Source organism: Aythya ferina (genome assembly GCF_964211825.1).
Source record: "Aythya ferina genome assembly, chromosome: Z".
Classification (NCBI taxonomy): domain Eukaryota; kingdom Metazoa; phylum Chordata; class Aves; order Anseriformes; family Anatidae; genus Aythya; species Aythya ferina.
In genome coordinates, this window is record NC_140299.1 from 47,060,675 (window position 1) to 47,084,602 (window position 23,928).

At 39.9% G+C, this 23,928-nt stretch overlaps 1 protein-coding gene across 1 annotated transcript; it reads left to right on the top strand.

Moving 5' to 3' along the window:
* The first annotated feature begins 45 nt into the window (after positions 1-45).
* Positions 46-7,315, top strand: NXNL2 (nucleoredoxin like 2). The gene is made up of 2 exons (XM_084503568.1): positions 46-384; positions 6,712-7,315. Exons 1-2 carry the CDS (start codon positions 83-85, stop codon positions 6,878-6,880), a joined length of 471 nt encoding a protein of 156 aa, XP_084359694.1. The 5' UTR covers positions 46-82; the 3' UTR covers positions 6,881-7,315.
* The last annotated feature ends 16,613 nt before the right edge of the window (positions 7,316-23,928 follow it).

Consider the following 23,928-nt stretch of genomic DNA (forward strand, 5'->3'; position numbering starts at 1 on the left):
GGCGGGCGGCTATAAAAGCGGCGGGGCGGGGGGGGGTCCTGCTCCCCGTCGCGGAGCGGCCGCGGGGCGGGGGGCACCCAAGATGGTGGACGTGTTCGCGGGGCGGCTGCTGGTCGGCAGGGACGGGCGCAGCGTGGACGCCGAGGAGGCGCTGCAGAACAAGGTGGTGGGCTTGTACTTCTCGGCCGGCTGGTGCGCGCCCTGCCGCGACTTCACCCCCGTGCTCTGCGACTTCTACACCGAGCTGCTGGAGGAGAGCCAGCCGCCCGCGCCCTTCGAGGTGGTCTTCGTCTCCTCCGACCACAGCGCCGAGGAGATGGCGGGCTACATGCGCGCCATGCACGGCGACTGGCTGGCGCTGCCCTTCCACGACCCCTACAGGCAGTGAGTACCGCGGCGACCCCCGCCCCGGGTGGGTGGCGGGGGGCAGCCGGGAGAGCCGCCCGGCTGCAGGGAAATACAGCTGGAGGGCTTGGACAGGTCCGGGGGGTGCACAGCAAGGTGGTGTTCAGTGAGATCAGTGAATTCAGTACTGCTGAAGGATGTTTCCCCTTTAAATCGCGTACAAGTACACTGACAGAGTCATTGTTACAGCTGTCATCGAAGTCAAGGTGTTTGGGTCACTTTTAAACATGGACTAGGATGTTAAAGCATAAAAAAAAATTAGGAGACGTAGTTAAAGTTGATGAAGAACACAATTCTAGTGCTTCCAGTAACTTAGAGAGGTCATTTAACACCAGACCCGCACCTGCGTGCTACCCAGGACAGAGCTGTCATATTCCTGAGCTGCTCGCTCAGGTCGGTGTGGGTTTACTAACACTGTTTGGTCGGTGCACTTGGAGAACCTCCAGTGCAAACAACCTGAAGCCAGGAATTATTTCATCCTTTCTTGGCTCATTCCTGGATGTCAGCAACCAGTTAGTGCTAGGTCTTTTGTTTTTAATGACAATTTCCATTGACTCAAAAACAGACTTTAAAAAAGGAGCTTTTTTTCCATAATTCTCCAAATACTCCCCAGGCAGTAATTGTATTTAGCAACTACTAATACTAACAGAATTCAGGAAAACTTCCTGAAGGCAATGTAGTGTTGCATGCAGCACGCTGTTTGGCATAGGCCATGGGAATGCGATTACAGCTTCAGGCTCTGTGGATTAGGGTTTTGTTCCGGACTCTGCTGTGACTTGCCCAAGTCACGTGGAACACAGGTATGGTGGCAACCTAATCGGCTTGTCTGTGGAAATCCTTAATGACCTCCAGACTCATCTACAGCAACATGGCTTGTGCTGCTGGGGCAGCTGCACGAACGTAGCATTTGAAGAGGCTCATGGACGAACAAAGTATAGAGAGATATGAGAAAGCAACGATTTTGAAGTGATTTATTGCATTTTACTATAAGGATCTATGTGGATGTGCTTAAGAAGCTGAGTTTGAATTAGCTGGCAATCTGGCTTCAGAATGAACCGTACGGACATTAGGCAAGATGGATGCATATTTGTTAAACTTCAATTCTGGCTAAATGCTTTGGTTCTAAGAACACAATTCTAAACCTAGTAACAATTTGATATTTTAATACTTTGTATATTAGTTAAAATAGTTTAGCTGGTGACTTTAGTGTTTAAGATACACATCTGCAGCATATACCGAAGTCCTTTGTAGGGACAAAAGAGCCAACCTGAAGCTGGATAAAACACATTTCATATCTGGAGGCATGGAGATTATAGGGGATGAATTTTGGCCTACTTAGAAATAGCCTGTGAGGCGGTGTGCAAAGTGTATGTACCTGCAGAGAAGCAAAAATTTGAATTCAGAGCAGGATCTCAGGACTCTCCTGTGCTGTCAGCTCTGACAGTTTCCCCAGTTTCCCTGACGTGGGGGCTGCATCTTTGCTGCTGCATATCATCTGTGCCATGACTAACAGGAAATACTGCTCTTGGTGCCTTGACTGCTTGTGGCTTTAATGTTGATTCTGCTGCTGCAGGCACAAGCTTTTGATCCTTGCAGAAGTGGGGACAAAGATGATTTAGAAAGAAATGAGCAATAGAAGGAGAGCGGGAACAGTAGAGAACAAGAGAAAAGGAGGGAGGGAGCATTTGTTAACAACTAATGTTAGTAAATGAGGACTGCTGTTTACATGATGGTATGTGAGGAGACTGCTCTGTTTATACTGAGCCCTGCTATCTGCTATGAAATCAGTTATTCTCTGTAGGTAGGTGTCTGTGGCAAGCTAGTAGATCTTCAGGCTGCCAAGCAGACTATTTAACTGGGTACATGGGTGACACACCTCAGTGAAACCTGGAATCCTAAAAAAAAAAAATCTGGGAAAAAAGTATGCTTATGTTTTATATTAAGAAGCTTTAGATGAGTAGATGAGTGTGGATTGGCAGCTGTGGGGGTATCTGAGGATGGTGAAACTATCTGTGAGGAGCTGAGCTGTAGCCTGTTCTATCTATTCAGACTGTTATCCCAAATCTCATCAGACACTAAAACAGAATCACATCCTTGCAATGTGCATGCTTGTTAGTCACTTAACAGTGACATCACACTTAATGGAGTAAGTTTGTTGCTAAAAGAACACACATGGCTGTGGATTACAGCGTGCACTGTGGAAGTGGATTAGCAAGCTGTCTGTTGCTTTTGAGCAAAAGCAGTTCCAGGTGAAAGCTGTTTAAATGTTGCCAAAATTACCTTAGTGTATGAACATGCTATTTATATTCCCAGTCTGATAATGACTTTGCCCCATGTTGTCTATCTCTCAGAAACCCTCATGTGTAGATATTAACCAGTGAAATAAAATTATTCCACATATGTTGTGTTAACCCAGGTATCAGCAAAGCACCACATGACAGCATGTTCAGTCTCACTCCCTGTCACCCAGCCCAGTGTGCTGGGAGAAAGAATGGGAGTGGAGGAAACTTGTGGTTTGGGATGAAGGCAATTTAAGATGAAGCACATCTGCATACACAAGCAAAGGAATTTGTAATAAGGAATTCATTTAGTACTCCCTGTGGTGGATGTTGATTCATGTCCAGAGAAGCAGGGCTCCATCACACACAGCGTTTACCAAAGAAGAAGACAAATGTTGTAAATCTGAATGTCCCTCCTTTTTCTCAGCTGTTATTGCTGAATATAATGCTACAAGGTACAGGACATCCATCTGGTCATTTGGGGTTAGCTGTGTCCTTTTCCAGACTCTTGCCCACCCCAAGCCTCCTTAGTGGCAGGGCAGTGTGGGAAATACAAGACCATGACTGCGCCAGCACTGCCCAGCAGTAGGCACTTCTCACAAGAATCAGAGGCCTGACAGTTGCAATGGGTTCCAGTTTGCCTGAATAATCTTCACATCCTCATTTCTTGTATTTCATATGCAGATGAAAGTTGCTCTCTTGTGTGGCCAAGGCCATTTTCAAGGATTTGACTGAAAGGTTCTCTGTGACTAAGCAAAAGTTGCTCATTCAGTCTTTCTTAGCTATCATTTTTTTTTATAGCTTCCTCTTCTGAATTGTCTTTTTGTTTCCCTAGTCAGTAAAGACACTATATGTACCTTTACACTTACCTCGGAATATCTCAGCAGCTGATCTTTGAAAATGTTGTTATCATCACTTTATTTTACTGCAAGAAAATTGAATTTCCCTTTGGCATGTGATGTTCTGCTTGCAGGTAGTGACTTCATAAATTGTCTTTGGAGTTAGCCCGTGGATGGTCCATATAGTTCTCTGGGCAGGTGAGTCACAACATCTGAGATCCCCATAGGAGAGAGAAGGTCATCTTAATAGGTTTTCAGAAGCTTTCATAAACACCTCTACCCATATTAATGGTGATGAAGATGCATTATCTGCAGATGTGTTCCTCAGTCATCTTCAGGTCCATTCCTATAACCAGCTGTGCACAACACATAGGACATAGGCCAAATCTGTGTGCATGCTTCAGTCTGGTTTGATGCAAGCAGCCTTCAGTCCAGAGCTGTGTAAACAAGAGGCTGTGCTGGGGTGGATAAGCTGTATATGCATTCTCTTAGCAAAGCAATTGATTAGTTACATCCAGTCTCCATGGGAAATGAACATCAGTTTCCTACTGTTCTGTTTCTGCTACAATTGTGTTAGGCATCTCAAACTATTTGGTTGTCTGCTGAACCAACAAAACACATCTTCCATCTTGTTACTCATACCAGTGGTATGAGGTGATGACCTTTTGCATTCTTTCTACATGAGCTTGCTTCAGACTGGTTTATTCCTCCCATTTTAGCAGACTTCAGAACAGTCTGTGGAGATTCTTGGTAGCTTGTTTTTATTCCAGAACTGTCTGAGCAAGCAAACCTGTTGTTAGATGGTTGTATTGTTTCTTCTTTAATATTTCTTGTATTATTGCTCTGCCAACTTACTGGCAGAGCAGTATCCTTCACCTGCTGGGGATTTTCCTTCTCCTGGAAAAAATAAAGATGGAAAGATGTGTTTCAGGAATGTTTTGTCTGGGCCCATATTTTGCTGAGGATTTGCTTTTTGTATTTTTAAGACTCCTCATTTCAGTGAAAAATGTAGAGAATGTCTATATGCATAACATCTATTATTTCTAACAATGCCTACAAATGTTTTCTTGCATTCATACCACTAATAAGGTGAAATGTCACTTCTCAGGGTGACTAGAAGGCATTTTTAGAACTTGTGCCTTCCAAAATGAACAATACAAATTTAATGGCATCTACGTAGTTTGATTCCCGGGTCTCTGATCTGAACATCTGGATACACGTGTTGAGAGCATGCTATGGTAGGAAGCAGATAATTTTCAGACTGTCTCACTTAATTTGAAAACAATGGGAAAAGACACTGGTGTGGTTCAGACTTTGTGACAGTCAGTGTGAACGTTTCCCTTCCTGTTTGTATCCAACAAATAGTTTACTTTTATTTTGCCGCTGTGTGAAAGTAGTATTGTTTTGTGTATTTGGAAACAACTTGTTTTTGCAGTGTTGTCATAAGCAAGGGAAGAAACTTCGAATATGCCATCTCTGCTTTTCTGCCTGATTTGGAGTCAGGACTGTGAATGGGTTCTGGAGTTCCTTAAAACATTCAAGGCTCCTATTTTCAACAGCACGCTCAACAACATACTGTTTTTTTTGTTGTCCAATGAAATAGAACATGAACTCTGTCCTGTAATGCCAAAAAACAAACTTCTTTCAATGCCCTGTGTTATTAATAAATAAAAGTAATGCCAACAAATTGTTAGTGCTAGTGTTTTTTTAAGTTGTAGTCTCGATATTGTTTTATTTCTGGCTTGTGTCCTAAATTTTCCTTTGTTGTTACTGGAACTAATAATTTACCAGAAGACAAAACTCATTTCTTCTGTATCCCAGTAACATCATTAAGGGGAATTTCTTGTGTAGAAGAGATTGTCTTTCTATGAAGATAAATGCATATGCCTTTTTCTCTCTGCTCATTATTTTGTCCTGTAGGAAGTAAACAAAAGCTGTTGTTGCTGTTAAACTGCTTTCCCTGGAAATCTTTCATCTTGTCCTTTCAGTTTCAAATGTCATGATCAGCTGAAATGGTTTAGTAGGTAGTATTCCTCCATTCTCCCCTATTGTTGCATGTTTCTATTATTTACATCTTACTCATATCTTTCAACTCATCTACAGAAACAGTCAGTGAAGTCTGTTTTATGACGTGTGGCTGATAGCTTGCTATTTCTGCATTTTAATCTCTGGTGTGTGATTTATAGTCATTCTTGCTGACATCGGTATTTTTGTTTTTCTTTGGATGTCTTGTGTTCTGTCTCTCTTTCTCCCAAGTATTATTTTACTTCCAGTATTGAGTTTTGTCCTGTTGAAAGCCATCCTTCATAAGTATTTTATCACAGATTTTTCTTGGGTTACCTACTCATCAACTGTTTGAATAGATCCTGATTTCTCCCATGGAACACTGCTATTTATTAGGCTTTTCAACTTTTAACCTGTATTTTAACTGTTTTGTTTAATTTGTTTAAGGCAGTTACTTGTAATTTATCTGGATTTCTGTCTCTTGACTTTGAGAAATGGCCACTATCAGTAATGTCTGCATGATGGAGAGAGGAGTTGAATTTTTTTCTTGATCAACTTCTGTGTGGTGCTGCTTCCAATTTTTCTTTTGTTTACGTTTCATTATATAGAAGTCCTGTTTCACTGAAGGAATTTAAGACACTTCTGCAATCTCTTCTTACAGTGAAGAATTACGGACCATACTTTAATGAAGGTTTTAGGAAATACCTTTATGGAGTTGGCCCACTTCAACATATCTGTACTGGAGTAATAGCTAATTCTAATTTAAGTGAGATTGTTCTCTTGTATTTCCTCCCATCCATCAAAAGCAGACTAGAAGACACCTGGTTCTGGCTAACAAAAACAAGGTGGAAAGGTATGTCACACTTTCCTGGACCTCTTTATGGTCCCCGGGAGTCAGTCTCTGCTCCTCTGGAGACTACGAACAGCAGTTATGGGAAGGTTGCTGCAACTCCTTCAGCTAAGTTTCACGATGTAAACTCCCAGTTCAGGTTGGGTAAATAATATTGCAGCCTTGTCCACCTCTCTATACTACCCAGTGCTGTACCTCAAACTCTGAGAAAGTCCAGACACTCGTTCCTTCTGCTCTCCCATGTGTAGCAACCCAAGTACCCTTCATGAGAGACTAGTTTTCCTAAAATGATTCCTAATGATGTCTTTTATTTTTAACTTTTTTTTTCTCTCAGTGATCTGAAGAAGAAATACAACATTACAGCAATTCCTAAACTGGTGATTGTGAAACAAACTGGAGAAGTCATTACTGACAAGGGAAGAAAACAGATCAGAGACAAAGGGCTATCCTGTTTTCGGAACTGGCTTGAGGGTGCAGATATCTTTCAGAATTTTTCTAGCTAAATATAAGTTGAGAGATGAAATCATGGAAAACTTTGTAGAGCTGTCAAATGATTGTCATCTTCAGAACAAGAAGGGTAAGGCTGCATTATTTATCTTTGCTTGAAAACAAAATTTGTTTTCAACTTGAAGATTAGCTATTCCAGTAAGTCATAAAATGCAATTTTTATTTTACAATTACTTGTAGTGTTTTATCTACTGAACCATGAATGAACCAAAGCACTCCTGATAATACAGAAGAACTTAAAGAGAATAGCCTATTTTAGATAGTAATGAAGAAGCACTATAATATCTATGCAAATAACTTATTTTGCAAAATCTGTACAGTAAAGATCTCGTTCACGAACTTATTTTTTGTGGTGATCTTCTCTGGGGATTAACACATTTTGTCAAGAAAATCAAATTAAATTGTTTGCTTTAATAAACATTTGTGAAGTATACAAGTCTAAAGTTCTTTTTTTTAACAACCTAATCTGAAAATGAGATGTTTAGTTGTCAGTACTGATGAAATACTTTCTCTGGTTTTATATTTGGGAACACTTATGTAAGTCTTGCTAGGTTCTCTTTACCCCTGGATTTCTAAATTTGGCACTGGAAAGTAAGTTATCTCTCCAGTTAACGTCATCTTCCTGATCAGGTGGTGTGTAGCAGGTACACACTGTTAGAGTGCCTGTTTTGGTCTGCTGTTATTCTTGGTCTGTAAGCTCTTACTAGCTGCTGAACAGTACCAAGGCAGACCTCCACAAACTCCAGCTGCTCTCACACAAAGTGCAGTATCCCCTCCTCACTGTCCTAGCCTGCACTTCCCAGAGTCTGCTTCCATTGACAGCAGCACTCCAGTTTTGTGAGCTGTCCCACCACACCTGTGATGCCAAGGAGGCCTCTCTATCATCCCAGACTTCCAACTTGCCCTGTTTGTTTCCCATGCTGCATGTATTAGTTGAGATGCACCTGTTCGTTGATTCCCCAGAATGGACCTTTCCCCATGAAGCTGTTCTGTGCATACTCCCTTCTTTACATGCCTGTGCCTAAAGTGTTCCCATTTCATCTCTGTGTTGTTGGTTGCAACATTCTTTCTGTCCTCATTGCCCGGGGCCTTGGCTTGCCTGTCATCCAGTTTCTTTATTTTTCTTGAGGAATCTTTGTCTGACCATGAGGAATCTCAGCAAGGATGGTCTGAAATTGGTGTGTGGATGATTTTACTGTAACTGTGTCACTCTCCTTTAACGTAGGAAAAAATATTTCTCCCCTGATGAGTGTGTGTCTGTGTGGAAGGAAATGTGTAAAAGAGGTCATGTGCACCAAGTCAAAAAGCAAGTACTCCAGAGAAACTAAGTTATTAAAGTCAAAAATATTAGATGTGGCAAATGTTCAAGAGTTGTGAGTCAGAGCATCTCATATCATCGGCTGCACCGATGGGCTGAGGTCAACTGCATGAAGTTCAACAAGGCCAAGTGCTGGGTCCTGCACCTGGGGCGCAATAACCCCAAGCAGAGCTACAGGCTGGGAGAGGAGTGGTTGGAGAGCTGCCAGGCAGAGAAGGACCTGGGAGTGATGGTGGATAGTCGGCTGAATATGAGCCAGCAGTGTGCTCAGGTGACCAAGAAGGCCAACGGCATCCTGGCTTGTATCAGGAACGGTGTGGCCAGCAGGGCTAGGGAGGTGATCGTCCCCCTGTACTCAGCTCTGGTGAGGCCGCACCTCGAGTACTGTGTTCAGTTTCGGGCCCCTCGCTACAAGAAGGACATGGAGGTGCTCGAGCGAGTCCAGAGAAGGGCGACAAAGCTGGTGAGGGGCCTGGAGAACAAGTCCTACGAGGAGCGGCTGAGGGAGCTGGGCTTGTTCAGCCTGGAGAAGAGGAGGCTCAGGGGTGACCTTATCGCTCTCTACAAGTACCTCAAGGGAGGCTGTAGCGAGGTGGGGGTTGGCCTGTTCTCCCACGTGCCTGGTGACAGGATGAGGGGGAATGGGCTTAAGTTGAGCCAGGGGAGTTTTAGGTTAGATGTTAGGAAGAACTTCTTTACCGCAAGGGTTGTTAGACATTGGAACAGGCTGCCCAGGGAAGTGGTGGAGTCACCATCCCTGGAAGTCTTTAAAAGACGTTTAGATGTAGAGCTTAGGGAAATGGTTTAGTGGGGACTGTTAGCGTTAGGTCAGAGGTTGGACTCGATGATCTTGAGGTCTCTTCCAACCTAGAAAATTCTGTGATAACTGTTCTTTAAATGACAACTGTGGGGATACTGCAGGCAACTTCTAATTTTCACTGTGTAACTGTATAAACAATTCTCAGGTTCTAAGCTAATGAATGCCAAGCTCTCTAGTGAATTTTCCATGAAAGTAATGTGCAGGCTGTGCCTGATCTTCTGGGACCAGCTAATGGCAAATGCGTTTCAAACAGGAGATGAGAAAAGAATAATAAAAGTATTTCAGAAAAAGTTTTTACACATGGTGCCTGAGTGTGGAAAATCATGGCAAGAGCATCCACAGTAACTTATTGGCAGATGTCAGGCATCACTTTGACCCAGGTAGATTGGTACATTGTGTGTACACAAATGGAAGAATGCAGGATTTTAAGACTCAGATTTAATCAGGTCCTTTGAATAATTCAGACACGTTGATTCAGTAACATAAATTTCCTAGCTGAATTTTAACTTATGATGAATTTAAAGTATATATTATGAAATATCTTTTTGAGACTCATTGAGGGCTGGGTTTGCATATCAGTGTTTAGAATCTGAATTATTTGTTTCCCTTGTGCTAAATTAATGTATACTTGAGAAAAATTTACACTAAAATATAGGGTAGTGGAGAATACTTATTAGCAGCACCACATGAAATTAGAGGGGCAGATCTCAGTGAGATAATAGTAAAGGTTTGTTAATTTGGTGTTAATTTAGTGTTCATTGGGAACTAAATGTATCAACATATTAACCTGAATTGTAAATGCTATTTGTTAAAATATCAAATCAACATCTGATGTTAAAACAAAATAAAAACACCACAAAATCATGCTGTGGACAGTTTCCTATGCTTTTATAGGGACCCTCAAAACAGTAACTGAAATAGTAAAAATGAAGGGATTTTAGATGAAGTTAAGTTTGCATTCATCTCACTGCAATGGTCACTGAGATTTAGCCATGTGCCTATGTGGTTTTCAGTAAAGGGCACTAACTTTAAAAAAAAAAAAAAAAAAAAAAAAAAGTTGTCATTGACAATGTATTATCTATAATTTGAATGCTGTTTGGCAGTACCTCTCCTGCCCTAATACTGCTGCTACCTGGCTTGTGGAAGAACAGAAAAACAGACAGAACTACAATGTTTTTTTTAACATCTATTCTCAGTTCAAAACTGTGTCACAGTCATACCTGAAGGTTATAATTCAATTCTTTCTTCATGATTACTAAATAAAGTTAAGTGGGATATGGTCCACTTCAGTTCCAACAACTAGTCACTGTCAGTTTGTGGTTCAAATAGTGAACACTGAACCAAGAATAAAATGCCAAGAATATTTTTCTGTGCATTACAGAGCAAAAAGCAGTTCATTTATCTAGTTGCAGAATTTCAGGTCATTCTAAATTGTGCTAAAATACTACATTATTTAGCTGTTAATGCAATTCTAATAGTCTGTCATTGGATCTAACCGCTAAAAGCGGGAGTAGCCTGAATGCATGTTTTTGTTAGGAAAAGAATAAAAGCAAAATAACTGTTACAAAAGGTGTATTAATTTTACATTACTTTGACAAAATACTTTGATGAAGCATTGCATTTTTCTTTCACATTTTGTCCAAAGCAAGGTTCACATGTTTGGCTAAGTAGGAAGTGTTTTTTTTGGCTCTGGCTGATGGCACTTCACCTAGGGTTGCAGTGTGTCTTCCAAATAGCACGTATGCCAATTTTTGCCTAGTAGAGCGATTTCCTGTGGTTGACAGTCATGCTTCCTTCCAAATGACTTCTGAAATTCTTTGTCCGCCAACAACCTCTTACTGGTCTGGAATTATGTTTTGGAATCAAAAGTAAAGGTCTTTGATCCACGTGAAGTCAGATATATGGTACTAAATTCAGTACTTTTAGTTTTTGTCTCTTGGGTAGAACATATATTGTGGCTACTGTTAGTACTGAGCACTGTTGTAATAAGATACATTAAACAGTAAGAACAGCTTAGTCACTTTTACAATTTGTATAGTTCAGCAGAACACATTGATAGATCCAAAGACAAGGCCAGCATAAAGTTTGCTCTTCCATGTGATTGCAATTTTTGTATGACTTGCAATGAAAGGAATACACAGGCTTGCATATTTTAGCCTTTGTGTCTCCTGTCTAGATGGTTCTATGGAAGCTCTGATTTAAAAACAAAACAAAACAAAAACAAAACAAAACAAAACAAACAAACAAACAAAAAAACAAACAAAACGACTGCAAATCTTACGCCAGAATGTGATGGAACCATGATAAATACCAGAAAATAGGCAGAAAATAGTGATCGTTATCAAAACTCCTTTATTTTCTCTAGAAATAGGAAAAATGAAATTAACAATTTTGTCACACCTAAACAATAAAATTTTGAAATTTGGGCTGAAGAATAATGATCTAAAGTAGTTACTGCCCTCTTGGGAATTTCTTCAAATACTGTAATGATTTCTTGAACATAAATGTATCAGTTTAATATGTTTAATCTTTTATTAAAAGTTTAAACTTTAATTTTGCGTTTTAAGATCAGATGCTGATAAGTGTCGGCTCTAGCAGTTCCGTGTTCTTTGTGTTGGTAATAATAATAAATGAGCAACCCTAAATTTTGTTCTGTCAGGTTCTATGAAGATAGACATAGAAATAAGTGAACCCAAACAGATGTATTTACGCATTCTACCTCCTCAATTTCATTGAACATTCCCTAAATCAAGTTCAATACGGTTCATGACTCTCTGAAGTCTCTCACTGTGCATTGAAGAAGTTCCTATGGAATATGCTGTTTGTATTAAATAATAGTGGTAATAATAATTAATCACAGTGGTACAATCCCAAAGAAATACTTCAGCTGCAAGTTGAAATAATTTAGCACAAGAGTGTTCTCAGACTCCTGCAACACTGGGTCCTAGACAAGAGTCCTGACAATTCAACTAGATAAAGTACTACAGGCAGGTGGTGAATAAGACAAGTATTGTCCTGAAAATATCTGTGCCATGCTGACACTGCAATTGTTCCTGTGTAGATTTGTAAGATGTTGATAAATGAATATATCCTATAAGATGATAAAGGATTGTTTTGCATAGTCCATAGCTAATCTTCGTATATTAATAATCTGAGATGTAAGTATAGGGCATCAAAGAAAACAGTTTTCAACTTTTATCCGTACAATGTTAATATGCAATTTCCATGAAAATATAAAATGTACTAGTATTACTATTCTTGAATCAGAATGGTATTAAAATAAATTATTTTAAACAAGTGGATCTGAATCAGGCTGTTTAGTGAGGTTCTGTACTTTGGGTATTTTGGTTTAAAATATACCCAAGTTACTAACAGGATAGGTTGAGGCTCTGTCTTTCATTTAGCAGATAAGCTTGTCTGCCTGGACATAAAAGAGGATATTTTGAGTCAATGTTCAAATTTTCTTCTTCACAGCCATCTACTCATTATGTTTATTTCTCACTCTGAGATTAAAAACAATTTTCCAAGCCTCAAAAGGTAACTTGGGGTTCCAAACCTGTAGTGCAAATAGTGTGCCCTCTCTGCTCACAGTTTCTTCTGGAATAACATAAAAAAACAATGAACGCTGTCTCCAGAGACTGAGATGTTTGAAGGCTGCTGTGGAACTCCAAGTAAGTTGATGCAATGCCAATGCATTTTGTGACTCAGTGTAGTATGTGTACGTTGAAGGTGTGTGGCTGCATCATTGTCAGTTATACCAAAGCAGAATTCCATGATATAAAATCAGGTGTATTTTTCCTATGGCTTCCTAAGGTAGCTATGACAGGTAGTCCTATGTGGTGAACAGAAAAAAAACTGGAAGGGCAGACAAAGAGAATGATTTGAGTTCTTGATTCTATCCTGGTGTCCCAGTCCTTGTTTACTTATCTATGTTAACGCACACATCTGTAACCCTGGTTCCATGTTCAGTTATTCAGCAATGCAGCTAGTCTGTGTTTAGGAAGAGCACTGCTTTTGCTAAAACCCTTAATTAACAACTATCACCTACTTAGTGTTCATGTTAATAGTGTCTCAGTTTAGATTTGAAGTTGACACATTATCACATTCTTCTAGGAGAACAGACCTTGCCTTTTCCAAGTGGTAACTGTTTTGAAATCTAAACAATTGCACATTTAAGCTCACACAAGAATTTGAATATATGTGGAGTATTTTACTGTGTGTGGTGCAGAAGGAGGAGAGAGCACATGCAGAGACCAAGGCAGAAGCATTCCACGTATAGAGACAAGAAATGAACTGTTTGATGTACACGTAGCTGTAACTACAGTTATGAAAGAAACTGCATCTCCTAGCAAATGCCCCAAACCAATTTTCTGGCATGGAAGCAGGCCTCTACATGCTTTCAACTGGGTCAAGGGGGCATAGCAGAATTGTGAGCAAGAGCTGGAAGGAGCTGCATGGAGGTAGGTGGAGGCTGTATGGCTGTGGGAACTGAACTATTGGGGTGGAACCAGTACACCCACTGGAATTAAGTTTTTCTCCACACAGATGCTGCTTTGCCATGTCAGGCCCCTTTGCAGAGCAGTTTTTTGTCTGCTATAAATTTATATAAACCCTAGTACTGCTTTAAGTCAGAGTTTGTATTCATGGAGGGCTGAAAATCTGTTGCTCTCTGTTCTCCAGTACAGCTGAAGAAGTGACCTGATTCTGCCTGACATGGACCTGCAATGTAGACTGTTCGCTACACAGCATATTTTGTCTAGTGATGCACAAAAGTATAATAACTTAGACTTAACAATTTTTATTCTGTTCTTCAATTGTCTGCTCTGCTCACCTTTGGAAAAGCCAGAGAATTGCAGCCTGGAAATCCAGGTAGAATGCTTCTTGCTCACCAAACAAGCCACCCTTTATAATCTGTTTACCAGATTTGTTTTGGAAAGCGTTGGCACATTTATCCTTTGAAAGAAGACAATAGGCTTGAGTTATTTGATTTCAATCCCACCCTAGAACATCCTTATGTAATTGTTGCATGCCAAAACAAAACGCAGCAGAAGCTCTGAGGACACTAGGTGCTATGCTGAAAGTACTTGATCTGCTAGAGCTTAAAGGAAAGAACTAGATGGGACAATTGTGTGCAGTCTGGATAATCCCAGCTGTACTCATTTACAAAATGTAGTCAGCAAATAATTTCAGTCACCAGTTTGGAGATCCAGCAGCAGGAGACAAGCTTGGTCCTTAGCTTTGCAAGGTGAGAGAAGGAAAAGGTGGCAAACTGCATTGTAACCTCCTCTCCCTGCCCTGTTTTCTGCCCACATTGTGAAGTCCTATCTCTTGACCTGCTTTCAGGGTTCAGACTTTGCTTCTAAATCTTTAATGGTTTACTTCAAAAAGAGATTCACAGTTCCTGAGGACTTGTGAGAATGGATATTTCAATCTCACCAGGTATCACACTAGACTAAATACAAGGAGAGTTCAGCTTAATGCAGGTGTTAGCCCTGGAACAGTGGTTATCTGCTATTTTTCAGCATATAACCTTAACTTTTCCATGTGTTTCTCCAGTTCTCATTATCCATTTTTATCACTAAATTACACCAGCTCCCAAATTTCTATACGTTAGTAATAAAAAAATGAACAGGCTTGTTTTGTTTAAATTAGGTGTATTTTACCACGTATGTTTTAAGTAAAAGTTTTTTTTTGTTTGTTTGTTTTGAGTTAGTCAGAAATTTAAGCCAGAAAAATAAGTTTAAAATTGATGGTCTATGTGTGTGTGTCTGCTTAATGCATGCAGAATTTTGGTTTATATAATCTGATATTTTTTTATATATAATTTGATATCTATGTAATTTTTATATAATTTGATATATTTCCTTCTTCACAGTGAGGGTGACGGAACACTGTAACAGGCTGCCCAGGGAGGTTGTGGAGTCTGGAGATATTCAAGACCCGTCTGGACACCTATCTGGGCAAATTGCAGAGAACTCTTAATCAGACAAGAAGGCATTTCTCATTTGTATTAGTTACCCAAAGTAGGAGGATATGTGACAAACAAACCAAACAACAACAACATGAAAAAATAAATCACAGAATCATTTAGGTTGGAAGAGACCTCTGAGAACATCTGGTCTAACCTTTAACCTAGCCCTGCCCAGTCCACCACTAAACCATGTCACTAAGCACTACGTCTACATGTTTTTTGAAAACCTCTAGGGATGGTGACTCATCTACTTTTGGGCAGTTGTGAAGCATACTTCACAACACTTTCAGTGAAGAAATTTTTCCTAATATCCAATTTAAACCTCCTATGGCACAACTTAAGGCAATTTACTCTTGTCTTGTCACTTGGTGCTTCAGAGAAGAGCATCACCTCACTCCAACCTCCTTTAAGGTATGTGTAAAGTACATGAAAGTCTCTCCCAAGCCTTCTTTTCTCCAGGCTAAACAACCCCAGCTCCCTCAGCCACTCCTCATCAGACTTGTGCTCCAGACCCCTCACCAGTTTTCTTGCCCTTCTTTGGACAGGCTCCAGCATCTTCATGTCCTTCTTGTAGTGATGGGCCCAAAACTGAACACAGTACTCGAGGTGCAGCCTCACTAGAGCCGAGTACAAGGGGATGATCACTTCCCTAGTCCTGCTGGCCATGCTATTTCTGATACAAGCCAGGGTGCTGTTGACCTTGGCCACCCGAGCACACTGCTGACTCAGTCCACCAACAGCTGTCCACCAATACTCCCAGGTCCTTTTCCACTGGACAGCTTTCCAGCCACTCTTCCCCCAGCCTGTAGTGCTGTGTGGGCTTGTTGTGTCCCAAGTGCAGGACCTTGATGAGCCTTGCTGAACCTCGGACAGTTAGCCTTGGCCTATCCAGAGCCATCCTGCTCTCAAGCAAATCAATGATCACACCTACCTTGGTATCATCTGCAAACTCTTGATGCACTCAGTCCACTCATCCAGGTAATTGATGAAGATATTGAAGAGGACTGGCCCCAACACTAAGCCCTGGGGGATACCGCTAGTGACCAGCCTCCAGCTGGATTTATCTCTGTTCACCACAACACTGGGCCCCGCCACCTGGCCAGCTTTTAACCCAACAAAGCATGTGCCTGTCCAAGATGTGAGCAACCAGTCATGCTGATTTATATTCATATTTATGATTCATATTCATGATCATACTTTTTTTTTTTTTTAATCAGTAATTAATGACTACTGTTTTTTACCCCTAACTTTCACCACATTGAAAAGCCCTCTATCTTCTTGTTTGTCTGGAAAAATTAAACTGTTTCTTGATAGTCTATTGCACTGAAAAGAAACATCAAAGATTTTCTAAGACATGAACCTCGGTCTGACCCCTGAAGCAGAATGATCCTGAGAAGGCAAGCCTATCTTTACAAACAGTGTCATTGTAGGTTGGGAAGAATATGGACTCATCAAACTTACATCTCATGGCCTTACACCTTATGGCCTTCCGGGATTTTAAAAAGGCAATAAAAGTATGCAACTAGATTTTTAACAGATTTGAAACACAAAACCTTTTTCACCCATGAGAAATTGACCAGGATGAAATATCACTTATTGAAAGAAATGTTTTACGTTTTTCAATGAGTGATTGCATAAAGATCAAAATTCCTTTGTTTCTCTTAATTCTGATTTCAAATTGCTCCAATAAAATTGGTTGTCATTCTTTCTTTCTTTCTCTGAATAACAGTTCAGAGTTTCACTGACCTGACACCCTTCTGATCCATGTGAGAATACTCCCAGTGGCTTCTCAGCCTTCTGGTTTATCACAGGCAGGAAATTTGTTGCTGTGTGTAAAATAAAAGCAACTGTGAAACAGTGCTTCTATTTAAAATGAATTTAGCTGTTAAACTTTTTTATTTTCTCACCTTTTTTTCTCCCTAGTTCAGATAGTGAGATATTACCTTAGTAGCTACATGTGTGTCTGGCACTATTCACAGCACTGAGGAAGTTAACTCAGCACTATGCTGTCTCAGTTAGGTGAGAGTATTGAGGTATACTATGATAAAAAGAACAGCTAAATAGATAGATTCATCAACTATTTGGAAGGCACACATATGAAACCAGCCAGATTCTTGAAGAGAACTTCTCCTGTATGCAAGAGCAGAGTTGATTGCCTACTTAACTTAAATTTAATGCTGAAAAGCAGATTTTAGTGGGTTTTATATCATTTAAGGATTATCTTCGGCATAACAATAATGTTTATCTTTCCCTCCTTGTGCTGACATCACCACAATTATGACACTGATTTCTGGCGACACTTTTCTCTGTTTACCGCCAATGAGTATCTCCAGGATTTACATAAACATTAACCATAATTTTGGAGGAAAATAAAATGTGTAGCAGCTCCCGTTATATAACAAAGTAACAATTATTCTCCACTTAAAGTGTCCAAGTTCAAGCATTTTTATCAGCATGCTCAAAATAATAACTTGTCCTTGTGCATTCTGAATGTGGACCAGCGGTGTGCTTTTGCATTACTTGCACTAAGTGGAAATTCAGCAGGGCTGCTATAGACCAAAATAATAGCAAAAGCAAAATGATGGAAAGAACAATGATGAAAAGCATAATTATTATTATTTTTTTTCTCTTAGGACTCATAACAGCAAAGCGGATAGTACAGCATTGTTCTAATTATGAAACTAGCAAATGGATTCACAAATGGAAACTAGTAAGCACAAGAAAAATAGCAGATTCTCAGGCACATTTTTACAGTTCTGTTCTTAGCCTTCAGTTAAACAGGATTTGTTCACTAAGAAGAAAAAAAAAAAATCTTTGTCATGAGAAACAATGCAACAGTGTTTTTTTTTTGTTTGTTTGTTTGTTTGTTTTGTTTTTGTTTTTTAGCTTAGCTTAGTCTAGTAGAGAAGTTTTTCTTTCAAAACACTAGAAGCTGAAAAGCTGTAAACTAACCAGGGAAATAATGACTTAAAAGTTGTTCTTAGCAACACAATAATGAACATTATTTAGTGGCTAAAACTTTTTTTTAAACAAACAAACAAACAAACAAAAACATTGTGCCAAATTGTTCCATTATCCAGATCCAGTGAATGCAAGGCAGCAGCCAAAGGCAGTTGATTTTTATTTTTTTTCTGCAAGGTTTTTTCAATTTGTTTTCGTTGTCTTCTTTTGTAGATAAATCTTCCTGTTTTCTTTGACTGCGAACCTTGATAATTTTATGTCAGACACATGATTCAACAAGAAATTATGAACGATTTTTGACATTTAGTTTTTGGCTATTTTTATTTCTAAATCTGATTTTCTTGAAGTTTGCTAAAGACTAACCCTAAACTAAAGGTCTCATTTGAACGTAAAATGGCACCAACATTTTGTGCATGTCTAGTCAAGTCCATCCAGATTTCACCATCATCAAAATACCAGTCATCCAAACAGTCCTGGGAAGCAGCTGATACAATCTGTATTCATTTTACTGATGGGGAAAATAAAGTATAATAAAACTGTCTGGAAAGGTTCCTCATGAAATCTGTGGCAATGCCAGGACCTGATCACAAACTGTGGTGGGATTTGATTCCTAAGCCAGTAGTTACCAAACTATGCCTGTTGACTCACTGCAGAATTATGGTAAATAATATATAGGTGATCCACAAAACCGTATTGCTTTGATAAAGTTTCCATTAAAAAGTTGTTAGGAAGGGAGTGTGAAAAGTTATGCTCTCTGGGGTTAAAATATTTGGAAAGCACCACATTTTGCTGTGGATAAGAAAAAATATAACATAGTCAAAAGGCCTGTAGCTGTAATTGCTAAAGTTTGTGTCTTCATGAACCTGCGTTTTTCTCTTAAGAAAAGTATGGACAAAAAACATGATAGCAAGACATGTTGTTTAAATGCATCCACAGCACCAAAGGTATGCTTATCTTAGGAAAAAGGAAAAAAAAAAAAAAGTGAGGGAGGAGAGAATATTTACTACAAGAAAGTTGATATAGTTCCAAGCACACGCATGACACTAGAGTTAATGGAGAAAAGATGCAGAGACGCCCACAGGTGCCTTCTAACTTTGCTTCAAAGAGATGGGCACACATTTTTTCTAGGACGCATGCTCTCAGTCTTGCCCAGGCAGACTTTTGGTAGAAGCAGCTCATACCTGTGGTTTTTATCTCTGTGAAAGCAGGAGCCAGCACTGCTGTGTGGGAGCAGGAGCAGCAGGACCAAATCCAACAGAGCAGGAAGAACGAAGCATCTGGGGCCTGGCTGCTGAACAGAGGGCTTGGGAAGAGATGGGCAGAGAGCGTAAGGCTGACAGCCCAGGGTGAAGAACTTAGGGAGACACTACAAAGGGATGGGATGATCCACGATGGGAGAAACTGAATTTTGGTCTTGCAACCATATGGTTCTGATCCGGGATGCACTGCTGGATTAGAGCCGAAGCGGCAGGGGGCTGTGTGTTACAGGAGGGTCCAGAAGCAATGGGGATAGGGCTAGACTGCCTCCACATGCCCTGCAGTGCCATGCTGCAGCAAGGGGGCCAAGAACGCACAGCTCCAGTGGGAGGAACAATATCCAACACAATAAAAGTAGCTATTATCTGGAATTGCTTGCTCTTTCCTCCATTGTATCAGTCTGAAAGACATGCTATGTGAACATGGCTTCTTTTTGTGTGTGTTGGTCTGTTAAATAGTCCTTTTATCTCCCATCTTACCTTTCCAGCAGCCAGCTGGATCTTCAAAGCACCACTTGTTCTCTGATCAAGACATTGCTTGCTCATTCTCTATTTGGCCTCCATTCCAAGTACATTGAAATTGAGACAGTCTGAATAAGGACTTCATAGGTAAAGGTTTTACTTAGTGGCTGCAGTTCCTACCAACATTCATATATACATCATTCATTTATATATACACATGCACATATATATATACAAATGCACATAAATGCACACACGTACACACAAACATTTACATCAAAGCAGAATGGGAGATAAATAACTTTAAAACCAGAACATTGCTAATTTAGTGAATTCCTATGGTTTTTTTTGCTGCAGTGGTTTACTGCTGCTCTCACAGTGGTTAACAGATCTGGGAATATTATTCTAGAGTTGAGAAGAAAACAATGTAGTAATACTTTCCATTAGTAATATTAATATGTAATATGGCAGCCATGGTGGGACAATCTCCACTACTGTACGATGGACTTTCAGCACAGTCCATAAAATTTACGTCTTCTCAAATGAAACCCATCTCTCCTGCATCTCCCCGCATTATACTGGGGGAACTAATCTCTCAGGAGATGTGATCTGAACTGCTTAGTCTAAACACTTGTTAACAGAAAAGAAAGGGTGATCTGAAAGCACATCAGTCCTAGTCAGATTTGGCTCTCACAGACTAAAGTGAGTGCTCTGTGTCTTAGCCCCTAGGTGAAAACACTAAAATGTGATGTTTTCCCATCTTCCTCCAGCAATGAGAGTCTTGAACAGATACAGAAGTATCTGGCACTTACAGGTAGGTATCTGGTTCCTGGCTCATAGCCTCACAGGTTTACTCCTAGAGAGCACACCGAGTTTTCTAGCCACAACCAAGTCCTGATCTTGCAGCACACGAGAAGTTCTCATCTCAATGACCTGAGCACATGAAATGTGCTTTCTGGAGGCTGTACTGAGACTTGCAGTATTACTTCCACCAAGGCTGCATTAGGATTGGAGTTTGCCGTTTTCCATTTTCCATTTCAGCGATTAGCCACGAGAGGGCAATGTCATCCTTAAATTCAGTTGCTGAGGAGCAGAAAACTTCCAGTCTGCCGTCCCCTTTCACTGATACCATCATACGCTGCTCACTGAGCTGCTCTTATTTAAATAGATCTACTTAACAGTATGCTTATTAATCATTGATAACTGGAAGGCTATTTGTTGGCAAAGGTGCTGAAGCATCAATAACCAGGGGACCATTCACCAGTGATGGGTCACATAAGCCCCCAAATTCTTTTTTGTTACTTGAGTCTCAAATGTGTGTGCTCTCCTGGAATCTTGTAAGGTGTTTTCTGCATTTATATTCAGCAGGTAGGCAGCTTCAGACTTTAGTGGTGGCCTGCTATCCTTAAGTAGCGTAATTATGAAACACGTTATAAAACACGATCCCTGTGACTATCTGTGAGAGATGGGAAGCTTTGGCGTGGGAGAGGGTGAGGAGGGGAAGGTGATAATTACTGTTCAGTGCCCTGGTAACATGCATCAGCATTTATTTTACATAAATTGCCCTTTACACCAGCCTTGGGTTATTTAATCGGTAAGAGCTCTTCCTACTTAACAGTTAGCAATCTGTGTTTGCTTATTTGACCCCAAGATGTGTTAGACAGTGCCTAGTCCCTCCATGATGTACACCCACCTCTTTAAAGTTTTTACAGGTAGTTTTTCTTCTCTTAGTCTTTATAGTCACCCTTAGCCTGTTCCGGTCCAGGCTGGATGGGGCTTTGAGCAACCTAGTCCTAATGGGAGGTGTCCCTGCCCATGGCAGGGGAGCTGGAATGAGATGGTCTTGAAGGTTTTCTAACTGGAGACTTTCTGTGATTTTAGGATTCTACATGCAGAGAGGACAAGCTAACAGCATCCGTCCCAGGGCTACCATTTTATTTTGCCACCTCACACTTCAGCACATCAGCGCAGTATTGCAACATGCAGCTCCTCCTCATGATTCTCTCGTCACCACAGCAGCAGCAAAGATAAATGGTGTTCCAGAAGGGACACCTCAGCAGAAATCCATGCCAGGCACACATCTCTGTGTCTTACATGAGGCATTTAATATCTTCCAGGATAAAGCCTACAAAGTTTGCCCAAGAGAGCCTGTGTCACCCCCAGGGGTAAGCATCAGGGCTTCCTGGGTCCAGGCCTTTTGTTTTGACACAGCTGTTTGGAAAGAAAACTGTAGGCACATTCTGAGGGGGAGTATTCAGTCTTACAATTGGTGAAGCTCCCACAATAGTTTGCTTAACTGGGAACAGACATGCTGTATATTTTAAAACCCTAACATCAAGGAGAAAAAAAAAAAAAAAAACAACATTCCCATTTGAGTTCAGAGTTCAGGATTCTAATTATTCTAATTTTTCCTTTTTTTTTTTTTTTTTTTTTTTTTTTTTTTTTTTTTAAATATATCTAAAAAGCTTCACGAAACAAAGAAGAATATTGAAACTTGAATATGTTATATTTCTCTGAGATTTTTCTGGAATTTTGTCATGCAAAGATTTGAGAACCAGAAAAGTTCAAATTGCTGATGTTTTTTTCCCAACATTTGAAAATGTTCCCAGCAGATGCCTTTGTTTGCATTCCTTGATGCCGTTTGCCATTGTAGATAATGTTAATTCAGTGGATGGTGTGATTATTCATGTGTTCTGGTAGTGATGATCTCTGAAAGGAACTTTGTTGCCTTACTGTGAACAGTACACTGTCATCTCTCATCTGCTTTGTGGTTTTGACTGCCTCAAAGGCTATTTAGCATCTATCCAAAGCTTCTTCTGCTACCTGAATGGTGCTTAAGGATCAAATCATAAACATGCAGACTGTAAACATCCGTACATTCCAAATTACAATTGCTTTGTAACTCCAATCTCACTTTTTCTAGCGATTTAAAACTTTTTAGTCTTCAGCTTTTTTTTTTTATTCTTCTTTTGTTTTTGTTGGACAGAGGTGCTTATTAAAAAATGCAAAAGTCAGTTAAGTGTATACACTTAAAGTGCAGCTCTTAGTTGCTTGTCAGCTTCACAGTTGTCTAGACACAACCTCAAAAACAAAACCAAACCCAAAACAAAACAAGAACAACAAACAACTACTACCAATAAAAACAAACAAACAAACAAACAAAAATAAATCCCTGTCAGTTCAATTAAGAGCCTCATTCCAACTAAAGAAGCTAAATGTGAGATAGAATATTCTCTTAGCACCTTGTCTGCTCTTACAGAATATATCCAATTTGAAACAAGAGATGATCGGACAACTAGGCTGACTGGGGAAGCCCTACACACGGCTCTGCAGTGGTAGGCTACCTGTTGGAGAGTTATGATCATACATACACTAGTCTTTTCTTGCACTTGAACTAAGCTGGATGGGAAAGAATAGGAAGTTTATTTCAAGCTTTATCTGTCCTGCTAAAACAAACCATGTCTCTTATATGGCTTATCTGACTTTCCCTCACATTCTGGGATTTTCAACTCTAAAACACATCTGGGGACAGAAGGATATTGTTTTTCCAGAACTTGTACTGTAGTTTTTGGGACCCTGGCTTAGAGATGTGGGACATGTGAGATGTCAAGAACAGATTTTCTTTTGCTTCTCAGTGGATCTGTTTTCGAAATGCTAGACTGTATTGCCAGGTACAATACTATAGAGCATGATGCATACGAATATGAAAACCTGTCTGATTGATTCAACAAGACACACTATTGTAAAAATATTTTAAAAAGACCTCTGACTATTCCAAATAGCAACACTGTTCTTTGCTGAACATTTTTTAAGCCTCTATCATCGTTGCAGGCTACCTGGATCTGTTCTTAAACAAAACCCTTTAAAATAAATAAATAAATAAATAATACTTTGCAAAATAATTCAGTTTGAAATCACGGTTTTGTTTGTTTGTTTGTTTTGTTTTGTTTATTTGTTTTCCATTGGATCCTGTAATGATTACCTTCTCTGTAGCTAGGAAGGAAATCTAGATAAATATTTTAGTCTCTCTTATTTGCACTCAGATTTTGTAAGCTGACATGTTTTCATTTTGTCTTTCATGGATTTCAGCAGAGGAGTTCAAATGCATATACTTTCCTGTTCTTTGAACGTAACACAATACTGGCCAAGAAAATATTTGGCTTGAAATTAAAGCTTGGAAAAGATATATATATGAAAGAGCAAGAGGTTTCCCATCAAAAAGTCAAATGAATTTGACAGAGGTTTGAAAATGCAGT

Bases quoted from the DNA above. Each gene is read 5' to 3' on its own strand.
- NXNL2 (XM_084503568.1), top strand. From the start codon at position 83: ATGGTGGACGTGTTCGCGGGGCGGCTGCTGGTCGGCAGGGACGGGCGC. The intron at 385-6,711 runs GTGAGTACCGCG...TTTTTCTCTCAG, and splicing joins TTCCACGACCCCTACAGGCA to TGATCTGAAGAAGAAATACA.